Source organism: Oncorhynchus mykiss, chromosome 16 (assembly GCF_013265735.2).
Source record: "Oncorhynchus mykiss isolate Arlee chromosome 16, USDA_OmykA_1.1, whole genome shotgun sequence".
Taxonomy (NCBI): domain Eukaryota; kingdom Metazoa; phylum Chordata; class Actinopteri; order Salmoniformes; family Salmonidae; genus Oncorhynchus; species Oncorhynchus mykiss.
In genome coordinates this window covers 1,795,151-1,808,997 of record NC_048580.1, presented here as the reverse complement: position 1 = coordinate 1,808,997, position 13,847 = coordinate 1,795,151, and the positions used below count along the sequence as shown (strand labels likewise).

General features: G+C 47.2%; 1 protein-coding gene across 7 annotated transcripts in view; it reads right to left on the bottom strand.

Moving 5' to 3' along the window:
• Window positions 1-13,847, bottom strand: part of arid4b (AT-rich interaction domain 4B) — a 214,190-nt gene that overhangs the window by 16,936 nt on the left and 183,407 nt on the right. For 6 of the 7 annotated variants that reach the window (XM_036945928.1, XM_036945930.1, XM_036945934.1 and 3 more), the window contains 3 exons: window positions 11,986-12,070; window positions 11,588-11,819; window positions 6,329-7,744 (listed from right to left, as the gene is read on the bottom strand). In XM_036945928.1, the coding sequence (XP_036801823.1) occupies window positions 6,329-7,744; window positions 11,588-11,819; window positions 11,986-12,070 (1,733 nt within the window). The remainder of the gene's footprint in view (window positions 1-6,328; window positions 7,745-11,587; window positions 11,820-11,985; window positions 12,071-13,847) is intronic. The other variant, XM_036945933.1, reaches the window with a different exon arrangement.

Genomic DNA, 13,847 nt, shown 5'->3' with positions numbered 1-13,847 from the left:
GCCATCAGTCAGGATGTGGCCCAGAAGTTAATTGACAGCATGCCAGAGCGGATTGCAGAGGTCTTGAAAAAGAAGGATCAACACTGCAAATATTAACTCTTTGCATCATCTTCATGTAATTGTCAATAAAAGCCTTTGACACGTATGAAATGCTTGTAATTATACTTCAGTATTCCATAGTAACATCTGACAAAAATATCTAAAGACACTGAAGCAGCAAACTTTGTGGAAATTAATATTTGTATCATTCTCAAAACTTTACACGACTGTACATGGAGACTCCATGAGGGATCTGATCAGAACAGACCTCAACACCTACTACATGGAGACTCCATGAGGGATCTGATCAGAACAGACCTCAACACCTACTACATGGAGAATCCATGAGGGATCTGATCAGAACATACCTCAACACCTACTACATGGAGACTCCATGAGGGATCTGATCAGAACAGACCTCAACACCTACTACATGGAGAATCCATGAGGGATCTGATCAGAACATACCTCAACACCTACTACATGGAGAATCCATGAGGGATCTGATCAGAACAGACCTCAACACCTACTACATGGAGACTCCATGAGGGATCTGATCAGAACATACCTCAACACCTACTACATGGAGACTCCATGAGGGATCTGATCAGAACAGACCTGAACACCTACTACATGGAGAATCCATGAGGGATCTGATCAGAACAGACCTCAACACCTACTACATGGAGACTCCATGAGGGATCTGATCAGAACAGACCTCAACACCTACTACATGGAGACTCCATGAGGGATCTGATCAGAACATACCTCAACACCTACTACATGGAGACTCCATGAGGGATCTGATCAGAACAGACCTCAACACCTACTACATGGAGAATCCATGAGGGATCTGATCAGAACAGACCTCAACACCTACTACATGGAGACTCCATGAGGGATCTGATCAGAACAGACCTCAACACCTACTACATGGAGACTCCATGAGGGATCTGATCAGAACAGACCTCAACACCTACTACATGGAGACTCCATGAGGGATCTGATCAGAACAGACCTCAACACCTACTACATGGAGAATCCATGAGGGATCTGATCAGAACATACCTCAACACCTACTACAGCTCCCCTACTGTATTGGCCCTGCTGGGATCAGGTGACCACCAGTGAACCGAGCAAAGCGGAAGGAAATGGAATCCAGAGCGGGGCGACGGTGTCTCAACAGAGAACGGAGGCCCTAGCCTGGTGTCTGATGATCACAGGCTGGTCAGCTGTCTACCATGCAGAGAAAATTGGATGAAAAGTTGGATATCTTCAACATCAACATACAAACGGTCCTTGACGTAAGTATGCCCACACACATTTTAAAATCAGCCATTGCTGAAGGAACAACTAAAAGCGGCCACCAAAGAAAAGGCAAAACATATTTTACAGATGGGGGGGGACTGAGAAATGGAGAAAGAAAATGAATCTGATGGGCAAAGATTACTTCTAGACAAATAAAATGCAAGAACTCCGAAAGAAGAATCCAGAAGATTGGAGGGACATCATCAACAAAGAGCTTGGTCTATGAAAATCCTCTGGAAGAAGATATAGATTGACGGTGTGGAATACTGGGGGGTCAGGCTGTTCCCGTTGGAACCAGCTCCACTAATACTGGGGGGTCAGGCTGTTCCAGTTGGAATCAGCTCCACTAATACTGGGTGGTCAGGCTGTTCTAGTTGGAACCAGCTCCACTAATACTGGGTGGTCAGGTTGTTCTAGTTGGAACCAGCTCCACTAATACTGGGTGGTCAGGCTGTTCCAGTTGGAACCAGCTCCACTAATACTGGCTGGTCAGGCTGTTCCAGTTGGAACCAGCTCCACTAATACTGGGTGGTCAGGTTGTTCTAGTTGGAACCAGCTCCACTAATACTGGGTGGTCAGGCTGTTCCAGTTTGAATCAGCTCCACTAATACTGGGTGGTCAGGCTGTTCCAGTTGGAACCAACTCCACTAATACTGGGTGGTCAGGTTGTTCTAATACTGGGTGGTCAGGCTGTTCCAGTTGGAACCAGCTCCACTAATACTGGGTGGTCAGGCTGTTCCAGTTGGAATCAGCTCCACTAATACTGGGTGGTCAGGTTGTGCTAGTTGGAACCAGCTCCACTAATACTGGGTGTCAGGTTGTTCTAATACTGGGTGGTCAGGCTGTTCCAGTTGGAATCAGCTCCACTAATACTGGGTGGTCAGGCTGTTCCAGTTGGAACCAACTCCACTAATACTGGGTGGTCAGGCTGTTCCAGTTGGAATCAGCTCCACTAATACTGGGTGGTCAGGTTGTGCTAGTTGGAACCAGCTCCACTAATACTGGGTGTCAGGTTGTTCTAATACTGGGTGGTCAGGCTGTTCCAGTTGGAATCAGCTCCACTAATACTGGGTGGTCAGGCTGTTCCAGTTGGAACCAGCTCCACTAATACTGGGTGGTCAGGCTGTTCCAGTTGGAACCAACTCCACTAATACTGGGTGGTCAGGCTGTTCCCGTTGGAACCAGCTCCACTAATACTGGGTGGTCAGGCTGTTCCAGTTGGAACCAACTCCACTAATACTAGGTGGTCAGGCTGTTCTAATACTGGGTGGTCAGGCTGTTCCAGTTGGAACAAGCTCCACTAATACTGGGTGGTCAGGCTGTTCCAGTTGGAATCAGCTCCACTAATACTGGGTGGTCAGGCATACCTGACATGATGACTCCTTGCTGTCCCCAGTCCACCTGACTGTGCTGCTGCTCCAGATTCAACTGCTCTGTCTTATTATTATTCGACCATGCTGGTCATTTATGAACATTTGAACATCTTGACCATGTTCTGTTATAATCTCCACCCGGCACAGCCAGAAGAGGACTGGCCACCCCACATAGCCTGGTTCCTCTCTAGGTTTCTTCCTAGGTTTTGGCCTTTCTAGGGAGTTTTTCCTAGCCACCGTGCTTCTACACCTGCATTGCTTGCTGTTTGGGGTTTTAGGCTGGGTTTCTGTACAGCACTTTGAGATATCAGCTGATGTACGAAGGGCTATATAAATAAATTTGATTTGATTTGATTTTTGGTCAGGCTGTTCCAGTTGGAATCAGCTCCACTAATACTGGGCTGTCAGGCTGTTCCCGTTGGAACCAGCTCCACTAATACTGGGTGGTCAGGCTGTTCCCGTAGGAACCAGCTCCACTAATAGTGGGTGGTCAGGCTGTTCCCGTTGGAACCAGCTCCACTAATACTGGGTGGTCAGGCTGTTCCAGTTTGAATCAGCTCCACTAATACTGGGTGGTCAGGCTGTTTCCGTTGGAACCAGCTCCACTAATACTGGGTGGTCAGGCTGTTCCAGTTGGAACCAGCTCCACTAATACTGGGTGGTCAGGCTGTTCCAGTTGGAACCAGCTCCACTAATATTGGGTGGTCAGGCTGTTCCCGTTGGAACCAGCTCCACTAATACTGGGTGGTCAGGCTGTTCCAGTTGGAATCAGCTCCACTAATACTGGGTGGTCAGGCTATTCCCGTTGGAACCAGCTCCACTAATACTGGTTGGTCAGGTTGTTCTAATACTGGGTGGTCAGGCTGTTCCAGTTGGAACCAGCTCCACTAATACTGGGTGGTCAGGCTGTTCCAGTTGGAATCAGCTCCACTAATACTGGGTGGTCAGGCTGTTCCCGTTGGAACCAGCGCCACTAATACTGGGTGGTCAGGCTGTTCCAGTTGGAATCAGCTCCACTAATACTGGGTGGTCAGGCTGTTCCAGTTAAAACATGCACAAAATACCTTGGCTTCCACTTGGACAACTAACTCAGTGGGGGCCATCCATTAACCAGGCATTGAAAAATAGTTCAAGGCATCTCCACTTCCTAACTGTGATGGCAAGAAACAGCCTTCCCACTGTTGACGTCTATACCACTCTCATCCGACCATGCCGGGATAATGGCAGTTGTAAATCAAGGACAAGAACGTTCAGCTCTCTCCCTCTCCAAATTCACCAGAGGAATTTGCCTTTGTTTGAAAGATTTTCCCCGCCCGAAACTCTTAACACGCTGTAAAGCGAATGCTGGAACAATATTTCTAACATAGAACGTGGGGAATGGTCAGAGGCGACCTAAAAGAACACTGATGTCGGTTTGTTTGTTATTTTGTGATGCCATCAACAATGTTACAGAGGAAATACTGTAACACTACATCCTTTACGTTGTGCATGCTCTATGAAAAATGATGAAAGTGTTTTGGTTAAGAGAGGAATATGATTTTAGAAACTATAAGAGGAAATTGTTTCTATAACTTTGTACAAGTAAGTAGTCACCGCCCCCTTGAGTGAGGTCAGAGAGTGTGTAAGCCTGTCGGAACCGCCCTTTTGAGCCAATTGTATAAAATGATGGTTTAAGAATGAAAATATTACACCAGGGAGAAGTACAGCTCACGTTTAAAGTGGTTTGAACTGTGAATCTCAATGCGAGGTAGAGACGATAAAGTCACCTCACGGACAATCACTGGTACGGCTGATCCTAAGTAAAGTATCTAGAAAAGCAAATTTAAGTGGGACCATTCTGCTCAAACCATCGTATTCTATTACTCTCATCACCCCACTGGGGAACCATCGACACGGCTGGCTAGCCTATCTTCAAAGAAGCATCTTCCAGAGCGAATGGAAGGAGAATAAACTCTGTAGTTCTGTTCAGGACTACATGACAAGTTACCGGATACCGGACGACAGCAGAGGAGAACAACAGTAGAAGATGGGTGGGGTCCCCTTTTGGACAATCAAACCTTACAAGCGTGCAGCGAAAAGGCCCAACACATTTTCTAAGAAGACCCGGTCCACCGAGAGAAACTAAGGGTTTTCTTACTTCAACCGGGCGGCAGTTTGTGTGTAAAGTATAAGTGAGAGTATTTTCTAAATGTAGCAACGTTAAGTGTCTCTGTCCCTCTGTCTCGCCATGTCTTTCGTAACAAGCAGCCATATTGTTGTCAGTCCACTAGGGACCTACTTCTCATGTATTATGTATTTCTCATGTGCTCATGTATTGTGTATGATTATTCTGTGTTACCATTTAGTTAGCTAGTAAATAAATAAGTAAACCAATTTGTGTAGTACTGAATCATAATTAAGGCTCAGGTTTTTGCCGATGCAAGGTTACGACATGATATGTTACGAGGTTATGATGAATAAGCTGACTGTTTATGGATGTGAAAGGTCAAGACCTTTAGAGTTTAATTGGGGAGATGGTAACTCTAAATAACTGCTCTCGTGGTGCCCCAAATCCTAATGAGTTAATTGTTACATGATTCATTTAATTGGGTAACAATTAAACATAGTTTGTTATTTATCTAATCAACTGTCATCAGATTAATGAAAGTAAAGTCAGGACAAAAGTGTGTTGCTGGTGGGCTGCACAAAGAAGCAGGAAGCTGCACTGGAAAGCGAACAGAAAAGGCCAAGCAAGATAATAACACAAAACAGAGACAGTCACGGACAGTACTGGACCCTCTCTCTACATGATCTACTACCACAGAGAAGAGGAGACAGTACTGGCAGAGTACTCTGCAAACAGAGCCAACTGTCCAGCATCAATATAAGAACAAATATACAGAAGGATCCAACCATAGCCACTGCCATCGGACTTGTTAATTTTTTGTATTTTACCCCATTTTTCTCCCCAACGGCCTTGGGATCTTGTTTCATCGCTGCAACTCCCCAACGGCCTCGGGAGGTGAAGGGCGAGTCATGAGTCCCCCGAAACATGACCCGGCAAACCAAGCTTTTAACACCAGCCAGCTTAACCCAGCCGCACCAACGTGTCAGAGGAAACACTGTTCAACTGATGACGAAGTCAGCCTGCAGGCGCCCGGCCCGCCACAAGGAGTCGCCAGAGCGCGACCAAACCCTCCCCTAACCCGGACGACGCTGGGCCAATTGTGCGCCACCCTATGGGACTCCCGATCACGGCCGGTTGTGATACAACAACGATTCCGGGATAGAAACCGGGTCTGTAGTGACGCCTCTAGCACTGCGACGCTGCGCCAGTCGGTAGGCCGGTTAGAGCTTGTTTAATTGAATGTAGTATCCTCTGTGTTTTTAAGCAGTCTAAATGCAGAATTCAATCTCGTCGACTGAAAGCAAACAAAATCAAGGGGTATGAATACGTTCTGCAGGCACTGTACACACAAATACACATGCATGTGGGAAAGGCTGGAGCACTGGGCAGCTACTAGTGTAGTGCCCTGTGAGCAGGTTAAGTGTCTTGCTCAAGGGCACAATGGTTGGTGATGGTATCTAGGACACTGATGCCAGCAACCATTTGGCTTGTCAACACTTACCTGGGGGTAAGTCCTGGTCCTGCAGCTCCCCTCCTAGACTTTCCACCTCCACTGTACTGCTGTCTGTCTCACTGCGACCACAACCACCTTCCTCTGACAGGGTGTTGGGGCACCCCGGAGCCAAGGGGTCAGAGGAGGGCGCTGTACCCAGAGCAGGGGTTACAGACAGGGGAGGACAGGAGGGCTGAGTCCGGTTAGAGCCAGTTCCAGCCCCTTGCGCCATGGCCCCACTACTGCTATGTCCCATGGATGGGGACTCTGGGGTGGTGGGAGGGGTGTTGAGAACTGAATTAGATCCACTGGAGGGGAACTCCTGCTCACTCGTCCTCTTCTCCTGCCCCTGGTTCTCCTCTGAGAGGTCATGGTCCTCCCTCTCCGGGCCTCCTCCTGCCTCGTCTCCCTCCCCGCCCCGCTCCCCCCTAATCTCCCTCTCCGGGCCTCCTCCTCCTGCCTCGTCTCCCTCCACGTCCTGCTCCCCCCTGCTCTCCCTCTCCGGGCCTCCTCCTCCTGCCTCGTCCCCATCCCCCCTGCTCTCCCTTTCCTCGTGGCATGATGATGAGGACTGGGCTGGTCCAGGCGGAGGAGGGGAGTTAGCAGCCTCTGTGTCGGAGTCAGAGAACAGCTCCTTCAGGGTCTTCTTGGGCCACTGGGCCTGAATACTGGACCACACATCCTTCTGGCCCTTGGTACGACTGCCACCCGCCGGTCTCGCTCTCTCTCTCTCCCTCTCCTCCACGCTGCTGGATGCCATCTTAGCCCTCTTCTCAGGGATCTCCCAGAATCCCGCAGGGCGGGCGCCGCCTCCACCACCGGTGCCACTCTTGGCTGTCTTGTCCTTCATGCCGTTGTACTTCTTAGAGGGGGAAGGTTTGGGACGGGAGCTGGGTCGGTCTCCATCGGCCTGGTGGGGCTCAATGGGAGGTGCACCTCCGTCATCTGAGCTGCTGCTAGAGGAACCTCCTGCTCCTCCTCTGTCTTCCCCTAGACCTCCTGCTCTCTCCTGGGCCCTCCTGTTGGAGCCTCCCGGCAGCCAGTCTGCACTCCTTGTGCTCCTGGTTGGGAGCTTGGTTTTGGACAGGGGTCCTTTAGAGGTCTGTTGCTCCCCTGCCATTCCTTCTGATTTCCTCTTCCTGCAGGCAGAGCTACCTGGCCCCTCCCTCTCAGCCTCAAACTCTAGTTGGCTACGCCGCTTCCCAGCCTCCGGGGTCTCGACGCTGATTGGTTGTTGGCTCTTCCCTGTGACCAATGGTGGTTTGGGGACATCGGTAGAGGCGGTACCCTCCCAGCGGTCTAAGGCGTGAAGGGGTTTTGGGGGACCCCCCTTTCTGAGACTGCCGCGGCCCCCTGAACCTGGATGGTCATCGTCGTCCTCACGCCCATCATCCTGATCAGACTCGTCTGTTGAACTCTCTGAGGCTTGAAGGAAGCAAAGAAAAACAAAATTTTAGTACCTTGACAACGATTTTGGCACCACAAACTTCCACTACAATGGCTTAGGAAACACAACAGCACTCCCAATCAATGTAGAATAGTTCTATGGAGTGAAATACAATCTACTGAACTCTAAAACTACTAAAACTAAAAAAGTTACTTGTTCAACACTCAAAAAGCATAACATTGAGTAAGAAATGTGGCTTAAAATTTGCTAACTTGTTCAATAGTCAAAGTCATGAAACAAAATGTAATTTGAATGACATATCCTATCCATTTGAGTACAACGCCAGGTAGAGCAGTGACTACCTGTATACTGTTAGAGTACAACGCCAGGTAGAGCAGTGACCTCTATACTGTTAGAGTACAACGCCAGGTAGAGCAGTGACCTCTATACTGTTAGAATACAACGCCAGGTAGAGCAGTGACCACCTTTATACTGTTAGAGTACAACGCCAGGTAGAGCAGTGACCTCTATACTGTTAGAGTACAACGCCAGGTAGAGCAGTGACTACCTGTATACTGTTAGAGTACAACGCCAGGTAGAGCAGTGACCTCTATACTGTTAGAATACAACGCCAGGTAGAGCAGTGACCACCTTTACACTGTTAGAGTACAACGCCAGGTAGAGCAGTGACCTCTATACTGTTAGAATACAACGCCAGGTAGAGCAGTGACCACCTTTATACTGTTAGAGTACAACGCCAGGTAGAGCAGTGACTACCTGTATACTGTTAGAGTACAATGCCAGGTAGAGCAGTGACCTTTATACTGTTAGAGTACAACGCCAGGTAGAGCAGTGACCTCTATACTGTTAGAGTACAACGCCAGGTAGAGCAGTGACCACCTTTATACTGTTAGAGTACAACGCCAGGTAGAGCAGTGACCGCCTTTATACTGTTAGAGTACAACGTCAGGTAGAGCAGTGACTACCTTTATACTATTAGAGTACAATGCCAGGTAGAGCAGTGACTACCTTTATACTGTTAGAGTACAACGCCAGGTAGAGCAGTGACTACCTTTATACTATTAGAGTACAACGCCAGGTAGAGCAGTGACCACCTTTATACTGTTAGAGTACAACGCCAGGTAGAGCAGTGACTACCTTTATACTATTAGAGTACAACGCCAGGTAGAGCAGTGACCTCTATACTGTTAGAGTACAACGCCAGGTAGAGCAGTGACCTCTATACTGTTAGAGTACAACGCCAGGTAGAGCAGTGACCTCTATAATGTTAGAGTACAACGCCAGGTAGAGCAGTGACTACCTTTATACTGTTAGAGTACAACGCCAGGTAGAGCAGTGACTACCTTTATACTGTTAGAGTACAACGCCAGGTAGAGCAGTGACTACCTTTATACTGTTAGAATACAATGCCAGGTAGAGCAGTGACTACCGTTATACTGTTAGAGTACAACGCCAGGTAGAGCAGTGACCGCCTTTATACTGTTAGAGTACAACGCCAGGTAGAGCAGTGACTACCTTTAAACTGTTAGAGTACAACGCCAGGTAGAGCAGTGACCTTTATACTGTTAGAGTACAACGCCAGGTAGAGCAGTGACTACCTTTATACTATTAGAGTACAACGCCAGGTAGAGCAGTGACCTCTATACTGTTAGAGTACAACGCCAGGTAGAGCAGTGACCTCTATACTGTTAGAGTACAACGCCAGGTAGAGCAGTGACTACCTTTATACTGTTAGAGTACAACGCCAGGTAGAGCAGTGACTACCTTTATACTATTAGAGTACAACGCCAGGTAGAGCAGTGACCTCTATACTGTTAGAGTACAACGCCAGGTAGAGCAGTGACTACCTTTATACTGTTAGAGTACAACGCCAGGTAGAGCAGTGACTACCTTTATACTATTAGAGTACAACGCCAGGTAGAGCAGTGACCTCTATACTGTTAGAGTACAACGCCAGGTAGAGCAGTGACTACCTTTATACTATTAGAATACAACGCCAGGTAGAGCAGTGACCTCTATACTGTTAGAGTACAACGCCAGGTAGAGCAGTGACTACCTTTAAACTGTTAGAGTACAACGCCAGGTAGAGCAGTGACTACCTTTATACTATTAGAGTACAACGCCAGGTAGAGCAGTGACTACCTGTATACTGGTAGAGTACAACGCCAGGTAGAGCAGTGACCTCTATACTGTTAGAATACAACGCCAGGTAGAGCAGTGACTACCTTTATACTGTTAGAGTACAACGCCAGGTAGAGCAGTGACCTCTATACTGTTAGAGTACAACGCCAGGTAGAGCAGTGACTACCTTTATAATGTTAGAGTACAACGCCAGGTAGAGCAGTGACTACCTTTATACTATTAGAGTACAACGCCAGGTAGAGCAGTGACTACCTTTATAATGTTAGAGTACAACGCCAGGTAGAGCAGTGACTACCTTTATAATGTTAGAGTACAACGCCAGGTAGAGCAGTGACCTCTATACTGTTAGAGTACAACGCCAGGTAGAGCAGTGACTACCTTTATAATGTTAGAGTACAACGCCAGGTAGAGCAGTGACTACCTTTATACTGTTAGAGTACAACGCCAGGTAGAGCAGTGACCTCTATACTGTTAGAATACAACGCCAGGTAGAGCAGTGACTACCTTTATACTATTAGAGTACAACGCCAGGTAGAGCAGTGACCTCTATACTGTTAGAGTACAACGCCAGGTAGAGCAGTGACTACCTTTATACTGTTAGAGTACAACGCCAGGTAGAGCAGTGACTACCTTTATACTATTAGAGTACAACGCCAGGTAGAGCATTGACCGCCTTTATACTATTAGAGTACAACGCCAGGTAGAGCAGTGACTACCTTTATACTGTTAGAGTACAACGCCAGGTAGAGCAGTGACCACCTTTATACTGTTAGAATACAACGCCAGGTAGAGCAGTGACTACCTTTAAACTGTTAGAGTACAACGCCAGGTAGAGCAGTGACCTTTATACTGTTAGAGTACAACGCCAGGTAGAGCAGTGACCTTTATACTGTTAGAGTACAACGCCAGGTAGAGCAGTGACCGCCTTTATACTGTTAGAGTACAACGCCAGGTAGAGCAGTGACTACCTTTATACTGTTAGAGTACAACGCCAGGTAGAGCAGTGACCTCTATACTGTTAGAATACAACGCCAGGTAGAGCAGTGACTACCTTTATACTGTTAGAGTACAACGCCAGGTAGAGCAGTGACTACCTTTATACTGTTAGAGTACAACGCCAGGTAGAGCAGTGACCTTTATACTGTTAGAGTACAACGCCAGGTAGAGCAGTGACCTTTATACTGTTAGAATACAACGCCAGGTAGAGCAGTGACTACCTTTATACTATTAGAGTACAACGCCAGGTAGAGCAGTGACTACCTTTATACTGTTAGAGTACAACGCCAGGTAGAGCAGTGACTACCTTTATACTGTTAGAGTACAACGCCAGGTAGAGCAGTGACCTCTATACTGTTAGAGTACAACGCCAGGTAGAGCAGTGACCTCTATACTGTTAGAGTACAACGCCAGGTAGAGCAGTGACCTCTATACTGTTAGAATACAACGCCAGGTAGAGCAGTGACTACCTTTATACTATTAGAGTACAACGCCAGGTAGAGCAGTGACCTCTATACTGTTAGAGTACAACGCCAGGTAGAGCAGTGACTACCTCTATACTGTTAGAGTACAACGCCAGGTAGAGCAGTGACTACCTCTATACTGTTAGAATACAACGCCAGGTAGAGCAGTGACTACCTTTATACTGTTAGAGTACAACGCCAGGTAGAGCAGTGACCTCTATACTGTTAGAGTACAATGCCAGGTAGAGCAGTGACTACCTTGCAGGCCATTGAGGATAGAAGTGATTTCAATAGACTTGACTGGAGACTGCAGAGTCAGAGTCCTTTGGTTCTCACCGTCCTCCATCTTGGAGAAGACATGGCGCTCATGGGCAGAGCAGGGACCGAGGGATTTGGAGGAGGGGCGGGGGACACGTAGTCTGTTGGGGGACGGACTCCCCAGGTCCTCGTTCAGTTGCTCCAGGCGGTTGCGCTCTCTCTCCGCTTTGTTCTGGGAGGGCAGGAAGACCATGTTTAGGGCTCCAGAGTAATGTTGTGCATCTTGTGGTAACCTCATGTCATCTTCATAGACAGAAACAACCGTTTATTCTGTATATTAATTTGAAATGGCTAATTTGCAAAATAGAATAAAAAGCAACAACATTAATTTCTCCTACCTTTATCTTCTTACGGTGCTTGATCTTCTGAACATTCTTATTGGCTGGACGGACAATCTTGTCAGCTTTGACCCACTCATCATATCTAACGGGAGAGACAGAGACAGAGAGTCAATCACAGGTCAGTTATAAAACCTATGGCCCAAATGGCACCCTATTCCCTTTATAGTACACTACTTATGACCAGAGCCCTATGGGATTCAATATGGGCCCTGGTCAAAAGTAGTGTACTACCTATGGGCCATGGTCAAATATAGTGCACTGCCTATGGGATTCCCTATGGGCCCTGGTCAAAAGTAGTGCACTACCTATGGGATTCCCTATTGGCCCTGGTCAAAAGTAGTGCACTACCTATGGGATTTTCCCTATTGGCCCTGGTCAAAAGTAGTGCACTATATAGGGAATAGGGTGCCATTTGGAACACAAATGAAGATTATATTTGAGATTCTTCAAAGTAGCCACCCTTTGCCTTGATGACAGCTTTGCACAATCTTGACATTCTCTCAACCAGCTTCATGAGGTGCATGGAATACATTTTAATTAACAGGTGTGCCTTGTTAAATGTTCATTTGTGAAATTTCTTTCCTTCTTAATGCGTTTGAGACAATTAGTTGTGTTGTGACAAGGTAGGGGTGGTATACAGAAGATAGCCCTATTTTGGTAAAATACCAAGTCCATATTATGGCAAGAACAGCTCAAACAAGCAAAGAGAAATGACAGTCCATCATTACTTCAAGACATGAAGGTCCGTCAATACGGATAATGAGAACTTTGAACATTTCTTAAAGTGCAGTTGCAAAAACTATGATGAAACTGGCTCTCATGAGGACCGCCACAGGAAAGGAAGACCCAGAGTTACCTCTGCTGCAGAGGAGAAGTTCATTAGAGTTACCACCCTCAGAAATTGCAACCCAAATAAATGCTTCAGAGTTCAAGTGACAGACACATCTCAACGTAAACTGTTCAGAGGAGACCCCCCGAGTGGCGCAGCGGTCTCAGTGCTAGAGGTGTCACTACAGACCCTGGTTCGATTCCAGGCTGTATCACAACCGGTTATAATTGGGAGTCCCATAGTGCGGCTCACAATTGGCCCAGTGTCGTACGACTTAGGGTTTGGCCAGGGTAGGCCGTCATTGTAAATAAGAATTTGTTCTTAACTGACTTGCCTTGTTAAAAAGGTCAAATAAAATACTTTTAAAAAAATCAGGCCTTCATGGTTGAAATGCTGGGAAGAAAATTACTAAACGACACCAATAAGAAGACGAGACTTGCTTCTGCCAAGAAACACAAGCAATGGACATTAGACCGGTGGAAATCTGTCTTTTGGTCTGATGAGTTCAAATATGAGATTTTTGGTTCCAACGGCCATGTCTTTGTGAGACGCAGAGTAGGTGAACGGATCTCCACATGTGTATTTCCCACCGTGAAGCATGGAGGAGGAGGAGGTGTGATGGTGTGCGGGTGCTTTGCTGGTGACACTGTCAATGATTTATTTAGAATTCAAGGCAGACTTAACCAGCTTGGCCTCCACAGCGATACGCCATCCCATATGGTTTGGGCTTAGTGGGACTATCATTTCTTTTTCAACTGCACAATGACCCAACACACCTCCAGGCTGTGTAAGGGATTTTTGACCAAGAAGGTGAGTGCTGGAGTGCTGCATCAGATGACCTGGCCTCCACAATCACCCGACCTCAACCCAATTGAGATGGTTTGGGATGAGTTAGACCGCGGAGTGAAAGAACAGCAGCCAACAAGTGCTCAGCATATGTGGGAACTCCTTCAAGACTGATGGAAAAGCATTCCAGGTGAAGCTGGTTGAAATAATGCCAAGAGTGTGCAAAGCTGTCATCAAGGCAAAG